The sequence below is a fragment of the Mus caroli genome, chromosome 14 (genome assembly GCF_900094665.2).
Source record: "Mus caroli chromosome 14, CAROLI_EIJ_v1.1, whole genome shotgun sequence".
Lineage (NCBI taxonomy): Eukaryota > Metazoa > Chordata > Mammalia > Rodentia > Muridae > Mus > Mus caroli.
This window is the reverse complement of record NC_034583.1, coordinates 65,588,861-65,608,856: the sequence shown is the minus strand read 5'-3', so window position 1 is coordinate 65,608,856 and position 19,996 is coordinate 65,588,861. Positions and strand designations below refer to the sequence as shown.

At 41.6% G+C, this 19,996-nt stretch overlaps 1 protein-coding gene across 1 annotated transcript in view; it reads right to left on the bottom strand.

The window, feature by feature from the left end:
• Positions 1 to 607: 607 nt before the first annotated feature.
• Positions 608 to 19,996, bottom strand: part of Htr2a (5-hydroxytryptamine receptor 2A) — a 68,509-nt gene continuing 49,120 nt past the window's right edge. The window contains exon 3 of the mRNA XM_021182341.2: positions 608 to 4,454. Within this exon, the coding sequence (XP_021038000.1) occupies positions 3,652 to 4,454 (803 nt within the window). The 3' untranslated portion in view covers positions 608 to 3,651. The remainder of the gene's footprint in view (positions 4,455 to 19,996) is intronic.

The following is a 19,996-nucleotide window of genomic DNA, read 5'->3' as shown; positions in this document are numbered from 1 at the left end:
ATGGACTATACAGTAGGTAGGTGCTCAACACATAACGACCTGAAAAAAAAAAAAACAACCAAAAACAAAACTACTCTCCCTGTTTGTAATTATTTCTACACTTTTTTTTTCATTAAAAATTTTTTTTGGAAACAAGGTGTCATATAAAGCCTTGTAATCTGTAGGCATCCTTCCCCCCACCTTCTGATGCTGGGGTTACAGGCATAAAGCCCTGTTTTGTTCCTACACTTAAAGGTGCAATGATGAGTCATGTGACTTTCTGGCCTGTTTAATGATGTTACATGTCCCTGTTTAACTATGGTTCCTGTGCTGGTGTGTGTGTGTGTTTGTGCATGTATAGTAATGCATATGTACACCTATATGTGTGTGTCTCTATATTTCTGGGTTGTATCAGGAGGACACAGAGAACCTTATGACTGGAAGCTGACTCATGACCGTTAAGCTGATGCAGGGGATTCTAGCGTTGTGAGATAGTTGAAGCCAGAAGCATAGGCTGTTGCTTTCCAACTATCCCCAACTTGAAGACTTGGGAAGTCTGGGACAATTCCTTCTGGCAAACACAACTCTGGTGTCAACTTTTTTTTTTTTAAGTGGACTTTATTTGCAATTAATCATTCATTCTTGAAATATTTTAGAATAGATTAAAACCAGTACATAAAATAAATCTTCACTGTATTTGTTACATTATGGCACAGAATAACTTAACACTTTTATAAATATGTTTCATCAGTGCACAAAATGGGAGAAGAACCCTTTTGCTAAAAGCAGCCCGGTAGCGGTTTGGACTACAGTAGCATTTTTCAAAACTGACCATGAGATGGCGCTGTGGTCCAATAGATTATGTAAGCTTTAACTGAGGTTTTCTTCAATATGGCGTTGAATCCCTTAAGTCTAGTAGACTCTATCAATCAACTTAAAGAAGAGTGAAGTTTGTTACTCTTAATAATATTGACTAGAAGTGAATCCTTTCATCATGGATCCATAAATCATTCAATGGTTATTTTTCCTCCCCTCCTGGGGAGAGGAGTGTATCTAAGAAGCCATAGATGTCTAGAAGTACCAGACTAAAGAGAGGCCTAAAGTTATCATTCAACTTCAGATTAATAAACCGAATATAGACGATTGTTTTCAACACCCTGATAGAATCGTGTTAAACTCTTTCCTTATATTAAAGCATCTTCCAGTTTATTTAAAGCGTATCTCTGTTACACAGGAACCTCCTTTGGCAGTCATGGAAGGTCATGGGAACATTAGAACATTAATTCACATTTAGATCAACATGATTCAAACATGCACGTGTGTATGTTTTCACCACTTGCTCTTCTTCATATAAATATATAAATGTTGAATAAAGTGCATGGAACATGTCTGTACATATATATATACAGGTACACGTTTTCTTATATACACTTTAAGAGATAGTTACAGAGAGGGAAACGCCACATACACACTGGTAATATATGTGTAGTCAGAAGACACCTTTCGGCGGGGTTTGTGTTCATTCTGATGAAGATTAAGTTCATGGAATAGAATCTGTAACCCTTTGCTTAATATGCATTGGCATGTGCAGAGTTTCAAACTAAGGCAAAACACATTAGAGCAGGCTTCTTAACACTTCTATTTTTATTAGTCAGTATGGTCTAAATCACTAAGGACTAACTTCTTTTAAGTACAGACTTGGGACTGGTGACATGTTATAAATTTTGGACCTGAAGCCATGACGACCATCATTCAAAGTGTCTGTAAGACATACTTAGGAAAACCTTAATTTCCAACGTACATGATGAAGTTTTCTACATGCTTTAGTTCCTAAACCTGTAACATTTCCCAAAGGCTTGCAACATAACACCTTTGTAGCCAATAAGGATGTTTCAGCCTTTTACTCTGTCTCAACAGTAATGTGCAATTCACCGGTGTGTCACAGTGTCATGGTGGATTCACTATAGCTGGCCTTTGTTAGTCTGTAGTAGCCATTTCTACTGAACGTTATGGTAGCTGATACTTGATTTTTGACTGGAAGCTAGTGTCTGTCAGAGCAAAATGAATGTAGTTTTAGAGGGAAGGAACAAAAATATTGCTTTTACCTTGTATTTATGAATTGGACCCAATTTGTGGTGTTTATTTTTATGCATTACAAGCAATCTTTGATTCAATTGATATTTTCCCATTTCCTTGTTTCCTTGGCAAACATATATAACCAATGAGAATTATTTAAAAAAATTCTCAAGAGTTGATACAAACTCTTTTCTGAATCAGGTAAGGAAAAAAATGAACTGGTTGATTCTGAAAATGAATCTATATACTTTTTTGATAACAACTAATTAAGTTGTCGTTTTTAATGCAAAAATCTTATATATCTTTCTTAAAATATCCTTATTAACTAAGAAACTGCTCCACTCATAAGGTACAGTCAACAGATCACTGTGGAACCAAGCTAACCCATTTTTATAAATAATATAAATACATTAATCTAAAAGTATCATTAATAAAACCCCATATTTATTTAGTTTGGAGACAGAGTCTCTCATGCACTCCACATTGGCCTCATACTAGATAAATAGCTGAGGGTGACTGAATTCCTGATCCTCTCGCCTGCACTTCCCAAGTGCAAGGATTACAGCCATGCACCGTGGTGCCTGGTTATGCAGTGTTGGGCATCCACGCTAGGATTTCCTGCATGTTAGGCAAGCACTCTTTTATCAACGGAGCTACGTTCCCAGCTCTTTGAAAACACCAGTTTTACCTGATAACTGTCAATATGAAAGTCACTTGAGTTTTACAGAAATAGCCTAAGAAGCTACTGCTAACAGCGAAAAACCTGAGTTTAATGTTCAGCTGTGACAGTCAACTCTTTGTACTAGTCACTGCTCAAAGGGCGCATGCGCAACACAGTCATTTCCCTAGTGAGTTACCAAATACCTCCGGGATGCTGTTTCTTTGAAGCGAGTTCTAGAACTGTACTTGGAAAAGTAGAATTACCCTTTGATAGTTTACATAGAAGAAAAATATACGAAACAAGACCATATTGCAAATTCAGGTAAAGCCCAAGAAGCAGAAGAGAAAGCAGCGAGTTATTGAATAACATTTAAGACCCTTCCACGTCTGAGAATTAATGACAAATGCAGCAAATGCCAGCGGTCTTGTGAACATTTCAAAATGGCATCTATGAAAAAAGCAAGAATGAAAAATATCGTCAAGTATTTCAATGAATTGTATTAGCAATACAAATGTCATAATACTGTCTATTTTTCTTTTCAAAATATATGTTGTGGTGAATTTGAAACACTTGTTTTTTTTAAGAGGCTATTCATTATTTTCAGTATTTCTAGCTATTTTTATATACAACAATATGTCACCAACTCACTCCCATGCTACCCATCAACAACATGGCAGCCTGGTTTCTATTTGACAATAGAAGTTATTTAGATGGATTTTATGCCTCCTTACAATTGTACAATAAAGGCCAATGATTTTAAAGATCTCATTGGCAATGTTAAAAGCATCACAACACTCCTAGTTCAAATGCTGTCCGGAATTATAGTTGGTCCACTGGAGTAGTCTAATTTGATCTGAGCCTCCTTATCCCGCCCCCACACACGTGGGTGTAAACTTGTTCACGCGCCCTGGGCAATAGTTCCAGCATCCGGTTCATCACACACAGCTAACCTTTTCATTCACGGTTTCAATATTGTCTGTACACATCTCTTCCGAGTGTTGGTTCCCTAGTATAACCATGGAGCAGTCATTAGCTGTCGGCTCAGCATCTTCCTGTGAGTTCTTTTTTTGTCCCACCTGGAGCTGACTAGACTTGTAGGCCAATGTTGGTATAGTGTTCACTAAAATTAACTGCAGCGGCTTCCTGTTCTCTTTGTACTGGCACTGAATGTACCGGGAGAAGGCGGACCTGTAAGTTTTATTGAACAACGTATATACCAGTGGGTTGACCGCTGAGGAGAGATAACCAATCCAGACAAACACATTGAGCAGGGCTCCAATGACATTTTCGTTGCAGGATTCTTTGCAGATGACGGCCATGATATTGGTGATGAAGAATGGGCACCACATGACAACAAACAGAAAGAACACGATGCCCAGCACCTTGCATGCTTTTTGCTCGTTGCTGATGGACTGCATCGTCCTGCGGCCTGCGTAGGAGCCTGGCTCTCTGTGGATGGACCGCTGGAAGAGCTTTTCCGACGACAGAGAACTCTGAGGGAGGAAGCTGAAGGAGGATAATTTGGCCCGAGTGCTGAGGTCACTCACACACAAGGTGGCTTCTTTCTGAAGTGACTTGATAGTCAGGAAGTAGGTGATCACCATGATGGTTAGGGGGATGAAAAATGCCACAAAAGAGCCTATGAGGACAAAGTTGTCATCAGCGAGCAGGCAGCTCCCTTCCTTAAAGACCTTCGAATCGTCCTGTAGCCCGAAGACTGGGATTGGCATGGATATACCTGAAAAAGGATGAAAAGTGAGACAGACCATCAAGGGACTGAGGATATGAAGGTAGACGCATCACCACTTAATCCTGGCTGGTCAAGAAAGTGATGCCAACTTACTTTAAGAGTATTACTTCAATGAAAATTGGGCTAATTCTTATTCTGTTTTTTTTTTTCGAATTATATTTTACTTATTAACTGGCGAAAACACACGCAGAGGCAAAATGAAACAAATAAAAATGACCGCTAACACCATCATCTAGAAATCAACAGACTAACTGCATGGACAGTTTAACATGTATCACACACATGACACATGCAGGAACATACGCACGCATGTACTCTCCCCCACCCCCATGTACTCACACACGCGCTCACACACGTATGTACTCATGCACACACTGGGCAAGAGGACGAGGTTCTACTTTATCTACTTTTTTTTTTTAACTTTCCACTTCATATTATACTATCAGCATTCACGACTTCTTCTGTAAACTTATAAGCCTAACATATTTGCTTCCTAACAAATTTGAAAAATATAAAAAGGTAACAGTGAGTAAAGGAAAATCACACTTATTCTCACCACCAAGGTGCCTAGGTTACTTTTGTTTGCACAGAACTTTCTGTGCAGTTTTAGGTCTCCCTATGGCATTTAGTATTTATTATAAAACTTGTGCTTGTTGAGACAGGGTCTGATACTAGCCTGGGATAACCTCAGACTCACATTGATCCTGCTTCAGCTTCTTGAATGACATGAGCCACTATGGCCAGTTTTAAAGTTGGACATATTCTAAACTACTTTTGAAAGACATTTTCCAATATTAATTTCAAGTAAGTCAAATAAATGAACTTGGGTTAGTTTTAAAAAGTTTTTATTTTGGAAAAACTCTTACATCTGCAAACCCCCAAAAAGGAACAAAGAAAAATGGTATCCCAAGGATGCCTCTTAGCTTTTTATAATTGTAAATTCAAGACAAATATTGTGTCTTCCAGGCCCTCACCTGGAACCCTCATTTTGAGGCAAACCTCAGATATCATATGATTAAACATGTACACATATTCTTTTTTTTTTTTCAAGACAGGGTTTCTCTGTGTAGCCCTGGCTGTCCTGGAACTCACTTTGTAGACCAGGCTGGCCTCGAACTCAGAAATCCGCCACATATTCTTATGTAGATTGAAAGTGAAACACTTTCAGAGAAACCAACAATCACAGACAGGCTTTCTCCTGAAGAGGAATTTAGTGTTCCCTTCACACCATAACATATAGAATTTGTGTTCAGACTTCCATTGGCCCATAAAAGTCATATATTTTCATAGCAGAACATCTATAAGGATGAACTGCCAAAAAACAAGGATCTGCAGAGTCTATGGTCTAATGTATGAGTTAGATGCAGATTGCTATAATACATGGTAATGTGAGCTTACAGCTGGCCAGTCGCTGCACATTCTGATTAGGGGCCTACATAATGGGCCTCCAGGTACACGGCTCAGACAGAGGCGTATAGCTGTGAAGAAATTTCACAGCTGGCTCTAATCATGATAATTTCTCTCCATGGTGATTTGATCCTACTTAGTGAAGTTTAGCTTGACCTCGATGTGAGGTTTTTGTTCCCTTTTTGGAGCTATGGGGTTTGATGGAATCTGGTTAGGCCAAAGCAGTCACGGTATACTTCTTCTGTTATTCTCTCTGCCACAGAGGCAGAATCCTGTAGCTGAGAAAGGAGAAGAAACAACTGTACAGCTTAGTTCAAGCTTGCTTCCTTCACTCTAAGAAGCTCTGAGAAAAGTTATTTCCTGTCCACATTGGCTTGTATTTCCAGTTTCCTGACAGAGCACCCTTGGTTGTACTTCCAGCCACTCTGTAGCCCAAGATGCTGCTGTTAGGCCTGCTCAGTGGCCACTGTTTGACCTTTGTCTTGCCACCCAATAGGAAAATAGTTTCCTTTGAAGATATGTATGTAATACACACAGTCCATTGGTGGTGGTGGCGGCAGCAGCAGCAGTAACAACAACAAGGAGAAGAAAAAAATAGCCAAACTCTCCATGGTTAGAACAGTGTTTGACTATCTGCAAACACAGGTATGGCTGTCCTAACACCCAGTTGGTAGAAGGGACAGCAGCTGGAGCTTAGTGTAATATTTGACAAGAATGTCTCTCTGCTCTCTGCCCTGTGTGTTTGTGTGTATGGGTGTGTGTATGAGAGAGAGAGAGAGAGAGAGAGAGAGAGAGAGAGAGAGAGAGAGAGAGAGAGAGAGAGAGAGAGAGAGAGAACACGAGTAAGGGAGCAAGGGCTTGGCCATAATAATTTAGGCTCATGTGGGAGCTAGAGGCTAACATAACATCTTCAATCACCTCGCCACCATGTTTTGAGACAGGGTCCCTCATGGAACAATTTCAGCTAGACTGATGGCCAGTGAGCCCCAGATCTGTCTGTCTCTGTTCTGTCCCTCCCTCATGCTGCCCTGCCCAAGTCTTTGAATGAGTGCTTAGGATTCAAACTTGGGTCCTCATGCTTGGCCTGGAATGTACTTTGCCCCAAGTTGTTTTCCACAGGCTTCAGGGATGATATTTGTTTCTTGTCTATGTAAGGTTATGCCAGTTCTTGATGTTTTGTTTTTTGGAAGATAAACATGAATGGCATTATTCCTGTGTGTATCTGCTACATTACTGGGAACACCTTCTGAGCTAATAGCTGTGGCCATAACGGAGGCATCCTAGGAGACCATTTGAGAACTCATCAAACTTCAGGGACTTCAGAAAATTAACCATAAAAGATAGCCTCTGGTTTCTAAGAAGAGCGTTTTCTTTTTCTGCCAATATTTGAACTCATATTTTTGAGAGATGGTTCTTATATTCATCTAGACTTATTATATAGACTTCCTGCTTACTTGATCAGGAGGGGTGCACTGAGCATCTACTTCAGATGGACTTAGATGTGAGTCATGGCTATGGGTCTGGGCTCCTGGGGTGATGTTCAGCTCCTTGATGGGATGAGGCTGGTGCCAACATGCCCTCATGGATGGCGTGAAGATAAAATGGATCAAATATGCAGATCACCAGAATGGTGCCTGACTCAAGTGAGATAGCATAACAAACGGCAAAGCAGGTGGGAATAATTTTTTTATGTGTGGGAATTATTCAGAAAAATAATTATCAACATTATTTTGTTCTCATCTATTTGTTTTGTTCAGTGTTCTATGTTAGCCTTTATATAATAGACCATAAGAAGCGAGATCATGTTTTGACGGTTCACTATTGGCTATGTAATGATGATGTAAGTATTAGCTTCTGCCAGGGTCATGGGAGGTCGCAATCAATTTTAATTTGGTACAGCTAGCCCTGTTGATTGCTTTTCTAATGTGATGGATTACAGCCATTACTATTAGTCATGATGCATACAAACAAAATATCAACTGTCCAAAGAGGTGTATGATTTTGTTATTAAACTCTTGGGTGTTCATTTTCTTGATGAATACAAAGGAAGTCCCTTCCTTGAAAGACTTTTTGCCCTGTTATTTATGACCTGGTAATGAGTGGCTATTTTCACTGGACCAGAATGTAAGACAGCCGAACATATCTAATGGTTCATTCATTTGGACTTTGTAACTGTCTCTTGGGTTGAGAAAACACACACACACACACACACACACACACAGTATACACTCCCTGTGGGATATTTTGATTTCAGCAGCTGTGACATGAGAGGGTAATGGAATCACTCACATGGACACAGATTCTTCCCCTAAAATGTCTGAGGGAAAGACTTGCCTGACAGGAGGATATCCTGGCAGGTCATAGGCAGGATTGTTTTGTGCTTGGAGAGGACACCTTGATTTGGCTGGGGGAGAATCAAACTCATGGGTCTTTAAATGGCTAAATAAAACTCTCCTGACTACTGCTGCATACCATTTGTTTTCAGTGTTTCTTCCCGAGTAAGTGTGACCAGCAAATATTTGTAAAAAGACTGGTGGGAAAGTTAAAGCAGCACTCTAGAAAGGGGAAGAAACTTTTGTCAAGAAACAAAGGCATCTCCGTGGGCTTTGTGTGTTTGATGAGGGGCTCCGAAGTATGCTCCTACCAAGAGAAATGAGAGCCCTGTCTGATAGCCAAGAGTTTGGCCACAGTCATCTCAAGGGCATTAATTTTCTGGCTGCTTTCTTTGATAATAGTGGCGTTTGGAGACCTGACATCTTCTCTACCCTGAGATTTCTGCACATTAAGCATTTTGCTTTATGAACAAAGAGACGGTGGTTTGAACTTCTTTACTCTGCATTTTGTTTAATAATTTTTTTGCCCCGAGGAGTAGGAAACAGATCAAAATGCACTAAAGGTGTGAGATCTTCTGTGCACATTTCTTATTCCTCTGCATTAAAATTCAGACAGCGAAGTGAACAGCGGGGAATCATGGACACTAAGAACACAAAGGTTTTGTTGGGCATTCTCCTTGAGCGCAGCTCTCTGCTTGCTTTGCCCATAAAGTCCCCCAATCTAGTTAGAATCTTTCCATGGGCTAAAGGATCTTAATTCTGGACTACCAGTTATGACAGACAGGCTCTCCTTGTAATCCTACAGTTTCATGATTTAGGATCTTAGAACTGATGGTACTTTCCTTTTGAATCAAGCAGTTTGAAGTACTAGGTAGCAAGGGTCTCATGGGAAATGAAGCACTGAGAGTCACTGAGTCTTTCAGTGGATAGAGAGTGGAGAAGACGGAAGGAAACGGGCATTTCAGGACTCCGAGGAAAGTTTTGAGTTATGGGTTTCAATTCCCCTCAGATTGTTACCTTTCCTTTGCATTTGAACCCTTGCCTTTAAAAAAAGTGTAAGAGGGAATTGGTAGTAGTTTGACAGAAAGCATCATATAAGTCAGTGCTCCAGGCTAATCTTCATGCTGCAGGGAATAAGAATTAAAGATACATGGGAAAACTGGAAGTGGGAATGGTGCTCACTCATCAACCTGCCAGCTCCAACATGTGGCAACACTTCAAGATATGTTACACACATGCACTCCCTCCACACTGAGATATTTTACAGATTGGATAAACATTACTCAGACTACCCTAAGGGCTGATAAGAATTTCACCATATGGAGATGAAAAGTGGCCCTAGCAAGTTTATGCAACTTACTTAGAATTGCACAGAAATTTAGGAACAAAATTAAGACATATCAGTTTCTTAATTTTTATGGCATATATTTAAAAAACTGTATGTTATTTTCATAGTAGTTATAAAATTATGGCTGTATCAGAGCTTATTGATGTTAGTTTTAGAAAGTCCCCCAAAGCTTTAACTGACATAGATACATATTTATACACAGTCTATGAGAAATCTAGAACTTCCATTAATTTATCTGAAAACTTTTACCAACCAACCTTGTTATTACCACAGAATTACACTAATACTGCATACTCATGCATGCACACACATTCATATGCCTACATATATGTACGTGCATACACACATATTACACATTCACACACACACACACACACACACATTTCTCTTCAATGATTCTCAGAAATTTGAATCGTCATTCTTAATCTCCAATTAAGTTTCCTCCAGTGAGACATTACATTTTTAAGGCTATAAATTAGAAAGACAACTTAAAACCTTCTCTTGCTCTCTGTCACATGTAACGGTTGCTCTCAACTCTGGTTGCTGATTTTAGTAACCCAGGAAGCTTTAAATAATTACATTGCCTGTGCCTCATTCCAAGAGCAATTTACGGACTTTAAGAAATATGAATGACCAGGCTCTTTCCTGATACTGAAACAATAACCATGTCAGTGGCCTCCGAGAGCTAAGCTGCAGCATGCAGCACAGAGGCTGCCTCATCACAGATTCTGGGTTCAGTGGCTCCTGGCTCTTCTGGCCCCACCCAAGAGAAGAGGCTGTGGTTAAGAACTGTAATGGGGTCCCACTGAATTGTGACTTGGAGATGCAGGTTGTCAGCTGTCACTTAACACCTGTCCGCACTTTCCCAGGGAAGCTTTATCTCCATTTGCCAATTTTGCCCTTTGAGAATATGAGTGTCTGAATCATATGATATAGTTGAAATCATTGAAAGTTATTATTAAGGAATTCATCTGTTATGTCTGTGAGGAGGACACAAGGGCCATCTCATGTGTGTGGCAATCAGTGAATTTTGTGGAGTTGGTTTTCTCCTCCCACTGTCAGTTCTGGGGACCGAACTTAGGTCTTAAGCTTATTCTGCAAGCACCACTGTCTGCTGAGCCATCTCAGTGTCCCTGAGACAAGTTAGTATAACCTTGCTTTGCTTTTGAAACCACAAATAATAAAGGAACTTTGGGTGATGGCTATGTAAATTAATCTGGTTTAATTATCCTATACCATATACATGTCTAAAAGCTCACTTTATATCACACACTCATATCCGTTATGATTTTCTAACAAAGCATTAATAATAAAACTCAAAATTTTATATACTTCACTTTCTTTTTAAATGATCATATAGTTATCAAGCATTACCAAGTATTCTTTTCTTAGCCGAGGATTTAGCAACATGCTTATAAGCAACAATTTATTTAGATAAAGGTCATGCCTGGTCACATTATTGAACCCTTCTTTTTAAAAATTATAGCTTCTCTGAATTCCTACTGGGACAGGTTTCTTGAGAAAGTTTTACATGTGATATTTCTAGTTTTGACACACCCCATCTATAAGGTATGTGTAGAAACAGCCTTGGTGTCTGGAAAGCTAGGGTGTGGCCGCTATGTGTTCATACAACCCATGTCTATGGGAAGTTAAATGGGTTAACACACTGGATTTACCATACTACATATATACACAGTGTGGCATATACCCTCAATGTTCCTCGTGCTCAGGCATTACTAACCATTCAGCTCACCTTAGGAGGTCTTTGCAATTCCGTCTTCATGTAACTATTCACATTCTTAAAATTTCACATAACTGTGTCATCTTTTCTCTCTGACTCTGGAGATATTCAGAACAACCTTGCACACAGCTTGCCCTTTCAACTGGTTGCACAGTGATTTGAGATGTTATGAAACTTTGCCTCCTCTCATAAGTATCTTCTCCTAATGACTTGGTTGATGTATGCAGTGTCCTGTTGTTAGTATGAGGTGTCTCTTTTTGCAATATCTAGAATACACAGGAGGGGTGGCTTTAACCCAAATTCAAATGGCAGTGAATAGAGGTGGGTCTGCATGGACCTTGGCTGCTGTGAAAGAGAAGCCACAGGGAGAGCTTAGGATGTTAGGCTGAGAGTAAGATGATAAATATACTCTGGCATGTTATTAAATGTCTAGAGCATCAAGGGGCACTGTAAATACTAACGGGATACAGAGACTCACAGCTCATTTCCCTACTGATCCAGTTCTGCCAATGCTTTATGAACTGCTGTTTGTGGTTCCAGGATTCCTGCTAAGCAGGGGCTTGGGCAAGGCAGCCAGTTGAGCATCTGGGGGTGGGCCGCCTATCTCATGGATCCATTTGCATAGAGAGAACATGTGTTATTTTGTGTGATTACCAAGTATGCCATTGGGCTGCAGATGGAGACCGTGATTCCAAGATGCCCCCTCCACTTTTTTCAAGGCATTTCTCAAGGCAGATCCTTTGTGAAAACATTCCAAATCATTCTCTCTCTAACAAGGATGCCGTCCTAACTCTGCACTCCTTGTTGACTCCCTAAACATTTACACGGTGTTTCCAACACCTTAGTGATTTCTTTTTTAAATTCTAGAAATATCATTACATTCGTGGGATGGCAATCTTATTAATAGCAGAGATACTTTATCTGAAACACTTCTAAGTTCTGACCTCAGGTAAAAGCCTGTGGGGCTGAGGATCAAGCACTATAAATGGGGGTGGGGTGGAGGGAGATGGGCTGGGAATTGGCATACATTTTATAGACACATCTTGGAATTATTGAATAATTTCATAGTGTTTTCCTTCATTGCTGCTGAGGAAATGCAGTAATGAGGTGTGAAGTGGCCATTTATATGAGATAGGAGAGCTACCCACAGGATGGGGCAGCACAGAACAGACTACTTGAACAGCCCAAACCACTGGGGGTTGTGGAGATGGGTATAGGCAGAACCATACAGAAAGCAGGAATTTCAGTTTTCTTCCTTACTGTTCTGATTCCTGGCCCATTATTTTGCTTAAAGCTGTTTCTAAGGTATATTTATTAGTAGGAAAACAGAGAATCATATAGTGGGGAAAGAGTTTTTAAAAAAGCAGACTATATTTAAAGACAGTATTTAAAACAGAAGTTTGTCTCCTGACTGCTCATCTTTAGCTGGGTGACCTTAGGCTGTGGGATTTTAATGATTCAACCTTCAAGGAAAGGGATATTAAGGAGAGAAATCTGCTCTCATCTTCACGGAGATCTTTGATGAGGAAATAGTGATACACTGGTTTAGAATTATTTTTGTAAACCTCCAAGATTTATTTAAATGGAAGCAATTACAATTCACTTCACGCTGGGTGAAATTCTGTAGGTAATACAAAGGGCATACGAGAAGCTTCAGGAAGCCCCGGATCTTATAGAGAAAATTAAATGTGCATACATGATTTATTAAGGAGGCAGTGCAGGAGGAAATGAGATCAAGAGGCAAAGCAGAAGACACGGAGAAGCACAGCTGAGTGATGGTGGAGTGGGGGTGGCCAGAGTGAGTTCATAGTTCTGGGAGAGAGTCTTGTGGGAAACAGCTGCTGAGTTGTCCCTGTGGCTGAATAACATCTGGATGGGATTCTGAACCAAGGCAGGATACAGGATGGGATCTCTGTGCATCCTGGCTGAGGAACACCTGGCCTTGTGCATCCCAGGAGGCAGGCACCTGGCTGTGTTTATCTTGGCAATCTCCAGTCACCGTGTCACTGCAACCTCAGAAACATGTGCACACATTTCCTTTGTTCTGTTTCTGTTTTCTTTTTTGTGTGTGGGAGCCAATGTTCACTAAATATGTCCCTGATGACCTACATAAGAGTCCCACGCTTATGTCTTGTTTCTTATAGACTCCGAGTGGGTCCTCCCTCTAGGTCAGCAACGAGTGGGTCCTCCCTCTAGGTCAGCAACCAGTTTTGGTCATTTATTCATCAATCAAGTGTTTAATTGAGTCCCCACTGAATGAGATTCTTAGGAGTTCAAGAGGAAGAGGGAGCTTTACCATGATCAGTTACTTTATAATCCAAGACCTTTCGCTGTCATCAGTCCCAAAGAAGATTGTGGGGGAGGGAGGGGAGAACAGACAGTGTCAGGGTTACTATCAGCATCACACTGCTAAAAAAAAAATGATGCACTCAGGGGAATCTGCGCTCACCTTGAACTTAGTCACTGCTGAATGGCATATAAAGTGCATTGGGAGTGGATTAGCCATCCTGGAATATTTGGTCTCAAGACTCGCTTAGATACTTAACATTGTTAAAGGGTCCAGCAAGCTTTTGTTTTGGAGAGTTTTAAGTATCTGTTGCTTCAGAAATTCAACAGAGCGCTTTAAAAGCAGTTTTTGTAATTGATTCATTTAATAATAAAATATTACACATTAGCACAATTAGTATATTTTACCCACCCCCCCATATTTCTCCTCCAAAACATGGAGTGGCACTGTTTTAGAAGTGAGATCTGTCTACTAGTTTCATAGAACATGGTAGGTTGGCAGGGTTCCATCTCTCGGTTTCAGTCTTTGTGTGTCACTAATCCTTGTATCTGGAAACTGCCCCTTTTCTCATAAGAGGATGAACCGGGAAGAAGGCAACCCCGGTCTTGAGGATTCCATTGACCCCTTGGACTCCCTGAGAGTGTCCTTGGATTCTTCAGACCCACACAGCACCCTTGAAGGCCTCTAGCATAAGAGAGGAAAAACAGCTTATCTTAGAAAAGTCCATTTTGGCTCCCCTGTTATTTGAAGTGAGCCTCTTCATGTCTCTGAGTTTCTTCTATAAAAATGAGGGTTGTTCAGTAATGTCCCTTGAAAGGATTGTCATCAGGAATAGAAAGGAGACTTGCTGTACCATGAGTGGCAGTTGAGGGACTGTCTAAGATCTGGCAAAGACAAGAGTGCTCCATTAGCTCCCTTAACGCTCAGAGTCCTTCATATGGCCTGAAGTCCCTGCTGTAGCCCAAATCTCCAGCTGGAAACCCCTGCTGTAGCCCAAACCTCCAGCTGCCCTTGTTTGGTTCCAACAGAAATGCTATCATTTTTATAACTTGGTTTGGAGATGTGTGCATGGCTTAACTCCTCTGCACATGGGCTTCTATTAACATCAAACCATTAACCACCCAAGCCAGGGCCCTTCAGAGCAAGACTGTATTCTTGCAAGGCAACAGAAGTGCTGAACATATTGTTCTCTGGGGTGGGAGCAATGGAGTCAGCCTTCAACACTAAATAATGGGTGCAAAAAAATGGATATGACTAAGATAACACACGATGAGTCAGATTCGCAGAGCAAGGATAAGAGATGTCCACAGTGGCCTTTCTCTGTGGGCCTTATGTCAAGCGGATTCCTTGGTTGGCATTATTGTTCATGGGAATCAGCATGAGCAACCCTCTGTCTATGAAGCTTTCAATGAAAGGTCTGCATTGACATCGTTGCTAGTCAAAGTGTTTGGATTTAAGAAATGGAAACAGATTCTGGCTGGTGCAGCCGAAACCGAGCTTAATAAAGGGATACTGAGCACATCAAGGATGTGGGAGAGGGCTTAGCTCCAGGCTAAAATCTCGGAAGTAAAATTATACTGTAGATGCAACCTGTAGGTGAAGAACACTTCCTGCTCATGGAAGTGCCACTTCCGTACTTGGGTCTCAGGAACTCAGTCCTTGGCGATAGGGGGTCTTAGATGTGTGAAGCAGTACCTGGCACCAAGTGTGAGCCTTCCAACCCCAGGCAACTGCTTCACCTCATTTGTTCACTTCACTCCTTCCCAAGTCAAATTTTGATCAGTGTGGTCGCTTCTACTGGTTCCAAGTGGCTCTCAGGAAAAGTTGGCAGAGTTCTGGAAGGCTTTGGAGTTCTCATGTTCTTCTAAATGTTGACACCAGGCTGAGAAGAGCCACAGCTCTGGAGTGCAGGGGCTGGCACCCTCTGCCAACATGAAGTATGATATGTAGCTGCTTAAATGGCTTATTTCAGAAGTGATGATGCTAAAATTTCTGTTGTTCACCCCCACCATTTCCCCACATTTGTTGGGTTTTACTGTTTTTCTGTGACGTTTGCAATTAGAATAGGATCAAGTATTTAACAGTTAAAAAAATTAGGGCTAGCAAGATAGCTAAGTTGGTCAATTACCTACTATACAAGCACAAGGGCCTGAGGTAAGATCCCCAGAGCCCACACAGGAAAACAGGCACTAGACACTCTCACACATGTTGCAGTTGTATAGCTCGATCTTCTTGTGGGACTCCCAAAAGTGGGAGCAGGGACTGTCTCTGACTCAGTTGCCTGCCTTTGGGACTGTTTCCCCCTACTGGGTTGTCTTGTCTAGCCTTAGAAGAGGAGGTGCCTACTCTTACTGCAAGTTGATATGGTTTGGCTAGTGGATATCCATTGAGGTTGGACCTTCTGAAGAGAAAAGGAGGAGGAGTGGATGGTGTGGGGTGTAGAGGTGAGGAGAGACTGGAAGGAGAGGAGGGAGGGGAAACTGATGGTGGGATGTAAACAAAACAAAATAAAAGACTAGGCATAGTGGCACAAACTACAATCCCAGAACTGAAAGGTGGGGCAGAGATGAAAAGATCCCTGGAATTGGGCAGACCTAGATGAATCTCTGAGCTCCAGGCTCAATGACAGGCTCTGGCAGGGGGTGTCATGGTGGATGGCTTTGTGGCTAAGAACATTTTCTGGATGAAGACCTCAGTTTAAATTCCCAGTTCATAACTATAAAAGTTGGTCATGAATGCCTGGCATAATGTTGAGGATGGAGACACAATCACTGGGGCCTTCTGGCCAGAAGCCTAGCTTCAGGCTCAGTGAGAGAGACCTTGTGTCAAAGGAGTAAGGCAGGGAATGATAAAGGAAGATGCCCAAGGTCCTTCTCTCTCTTCCCTACATTCACATGGCATACATTCCTGGGCACGGACACACACACAGACACAGACACACACACACACACATAGACCAGCCCATCTGGAAACATAGACCCCTTCAATAACAACCATGAACTCAGATGCCTCCAGAGCCAGTGTTTATAATTCTGAAGCCTACCTGAGCTGTGTGGTTGGTGGAGGATGGTTGGGAGACCGGTGCCTGGTAAATGATAATATCTGTGCAATCAGATTCAATTAATAGGAGAACCGAGACACACTGTACAAGCAAAACAAAATGTGTCTGAGGGCTAGATACACGTTTCCATTTGGTTATTAGCTTGGCAGGCTTAGAGCTTTAGAGAATTTCTCTTGAGTTCTTTTAAATTCACACTCTTCATGGGCTTCTCACCTTGGCCTTGCTCTCGGGGTCATTGTCCCTGTACTGATAAACTGACACCATTTCTACTGCAAGGCTCAAGGTGGCTTTTTATTTGGTTCCTAAATCCTGAGATCAGCTGGACTTGCTCTCAGCTTCATTCCAGATTCATGCCCTTGGCTCAGAAAACACCACTTTTACACAGATAGGTAAATTCTCAATTTGACAGGGCCATCTCAGGACCCAGGAAAGTCCCTAACTAGCAACTTCATCTTCTAACCCCAGCCACACTGCCGTATTCCCCTTCTGTCTTAGCTGTGCTTGCCCTCCTACCATTCTGGAAGCTTCTCTAGGATTTCATCTTTCAACACCTGTCTAATTAGCTCAGACCCTTGCATATTAAATCCAGCTCAGGAGAGCTCAGGATGAAGAACTCCGAGTTTTGCCTTTTCTCAAGTTGTATTTGCCATTCGCTGAGGAACAGGAGAACTGCTACCCAGCCACGAGTTTACCACCTCTGTCTTCCACTCTGACACCTTAGCTCTGGGATTGGGAGGAAGATTTATTTACTTATTTTTTATACCAGAGAGACTTTCCTGGGCTCTCTGATACCTACTTGCGCATGCTCTAGCTTCTCCAGACTAAGGATGGCCATTAGGCTTGCAGAGAGAAGCACCGGCTTCAAGTTACAAAGCACCTTTGATAGAGTTTATCTGGTTGTTACCAAGAAGACCAAGTAGAGCTTTCTTGTAAAGAGCTCAATAGCACTTAAAGGTCATCGAATGAAATGGCTTTCCTTTATATTCAATGCTTTGTGCAAACATACACTCAAAGGTAACAGGCAGGGAGAAATGATTCACAAGGTGTCCAGCTCTGCATAGGTCATCACAGATGGTCTACCGAATGAGGAGACGACAGGGTAGGAGGTATTCTTCCTATTTTATGAAGAAAACACAGGTGCCAATATAGCTTATGGCTTTCTATTACTCTTATAGCTAACCTACGGATGAACTAGAAATGCAAGCTAGATCTGCTCTATTTCATTTTCCCATAATTCTGATGCTTATGGACCTTGGCCTGGTGGATGCTAGTCTTGTCTGGTTTAACTAGGCTGTTGTGTTTATAGGGCCATTGGAAGGAGTTTTCATAGATCCCTTGACAACTTGAGGTTTATTAGCATTTTCATGACTCTTGTTTTATAGCCAATACTTCTGGGTTCTGAGGATTAAGTGCATTCCCTTGTGGGAGCATTGAGATGCACATAGAAATTATTCAAGATTTTACATTACTTAAACATGGGCCAAGGAACAGAAAGAAGAGTTAGAAAACAGAAACAAATCAAACCTCTAACCCCAGGGCAGGGCACTGCCACAATCAGGAAGATGCACGGACCTAGCTGCCTGCTTAGCCTCTCGGTTTTGCATCTCCTACCTTTGGGTACTCAGAGCAGTGCTATGGACTGTGTGCCATCGCCTGGTCCCCTTAGGCCAGGAAACGCCACTGACAGCATCCTAAGAAAGCCAGGAACTCAGACACATTCTACCCTGCGGGGTACTTAATGACCAAGGCTGCCTTTCTATTCCCATTGCTTGGCCTGCACTGCAAGCCTTTTGGACTCATGTTTGATCTTCCCCACTGTTCTTACTGCTTCAAGTCCTGTCTATGTACCCTTGGGCCTCCATGGCATGCTCCAGTCTTCCTCCTTCACTGTTGGCTTCTCTGTCCTTCAGCCCCATACATTGCTTACTTCATTATGGTTGTGAGACTTACTGGGCCCACTGCCAGGATACTTTCTTCATTGATAACTCACATAGCTGTGTCCTTAGGATTGCCTATCCTCACAAATATCCTGTCGTTAGAGGTTCTCTCTTGACTAGTTAGCCTGAACTGGCTCAGATCACCCCCTGAGCTTGGTTTCTGGTTGGCCTCCTCTTAAGCATTCACCATACACTGAGGCCACTCTATTGGTCTCTTTGTTTATCTGGTGGGTGTCATGAACGTGCGCTCCAGTGGAACAAAGAGTCTTTCAAGGTCATGCCCAGCACACAGTGCTTAAATAATGTTTCTGAGATAACCGACCAAGAAAATGAGGCAAAGCAGTTATGACTAAGTCGTAGACTTTCTCATCTTAGCAACAGACCTAAGAGATTGCCCAAATTTAGGACTTTTGAGGGTTAATAATTTCGGCAGCTTGGGCTTCGTAGAAGATGCAGATAAAGATATTAATTTGAGAATCCTCTATCTAATCTCTCTATTAGCAACTCCTCTAAATTGTGTTGTCTGTAATGTTTCAGCTGATAAAATTCTCTTAATGCTTCTGACCTAACACTATACTGGGAGAACTTGGCATGGGGTGGTCACAACAACCACATACCCACTTTAAAGCAGAATGGGGATAACTTAGGGACAAAAGACTGGATAATGGGGGTGACAATGAGCAAAATAATGAGATATATACACATGTGTGTGAGTGTGTACAAAAATGTCATAAGAAAACAGCATTTTATATGACCAAAAATTAAAAATCAGATTAGCAGCAAATATTATATAAAACTAGACTGACCCTAAGTGCTTTTTGCAAATTAGCTCGCTCATTCCTCATAGCAACCCTGGGCAGTAGCATAATCTCTATTTGCTGATGAGAGAATGGAGAGACAGAGGGGCTAATCAGCTTGCTCAAGGTCACACAGTGAGTGGCTGAACTAGAATTTTGACCTATACTCAATCTGGCTCTGTAGTCTTTGTTCTTTAACACAGTGTGGCCCCAGCACAACAAGTTTAGACATGAGTTGTGCAGGTTCAGGGGCCAAGTTCTCTCCCTTTAAAGAGTTGAGGTGGTCTGGCCTCTCTCTTGGATCCTGAATCCTCAGGTTATAGGGGCCTAGAAGTTATGTCATGCCCTGTGCAATGTTTTTTGAGCACACACCTCTTTCGTGTACTTGTGCCACAGGGGAGATCACCTTAGATTTAGAGCCATGAAGATGCAGTTGAGGTGAAAGCAGGGTCATAGCTTCCCAGAGGAAACATAAAAATGAATGCAGCATGGGGTAGCCTCTGGACCTTAGTGTGAAGGGATAATTGCCTTTTACTATAGACCTTTAATGCACAATTTGCAGGCCAACATTGTTTAAATTACCATCTCTTCCACTATTTCTTTTCTTTTTTTTTTTTTT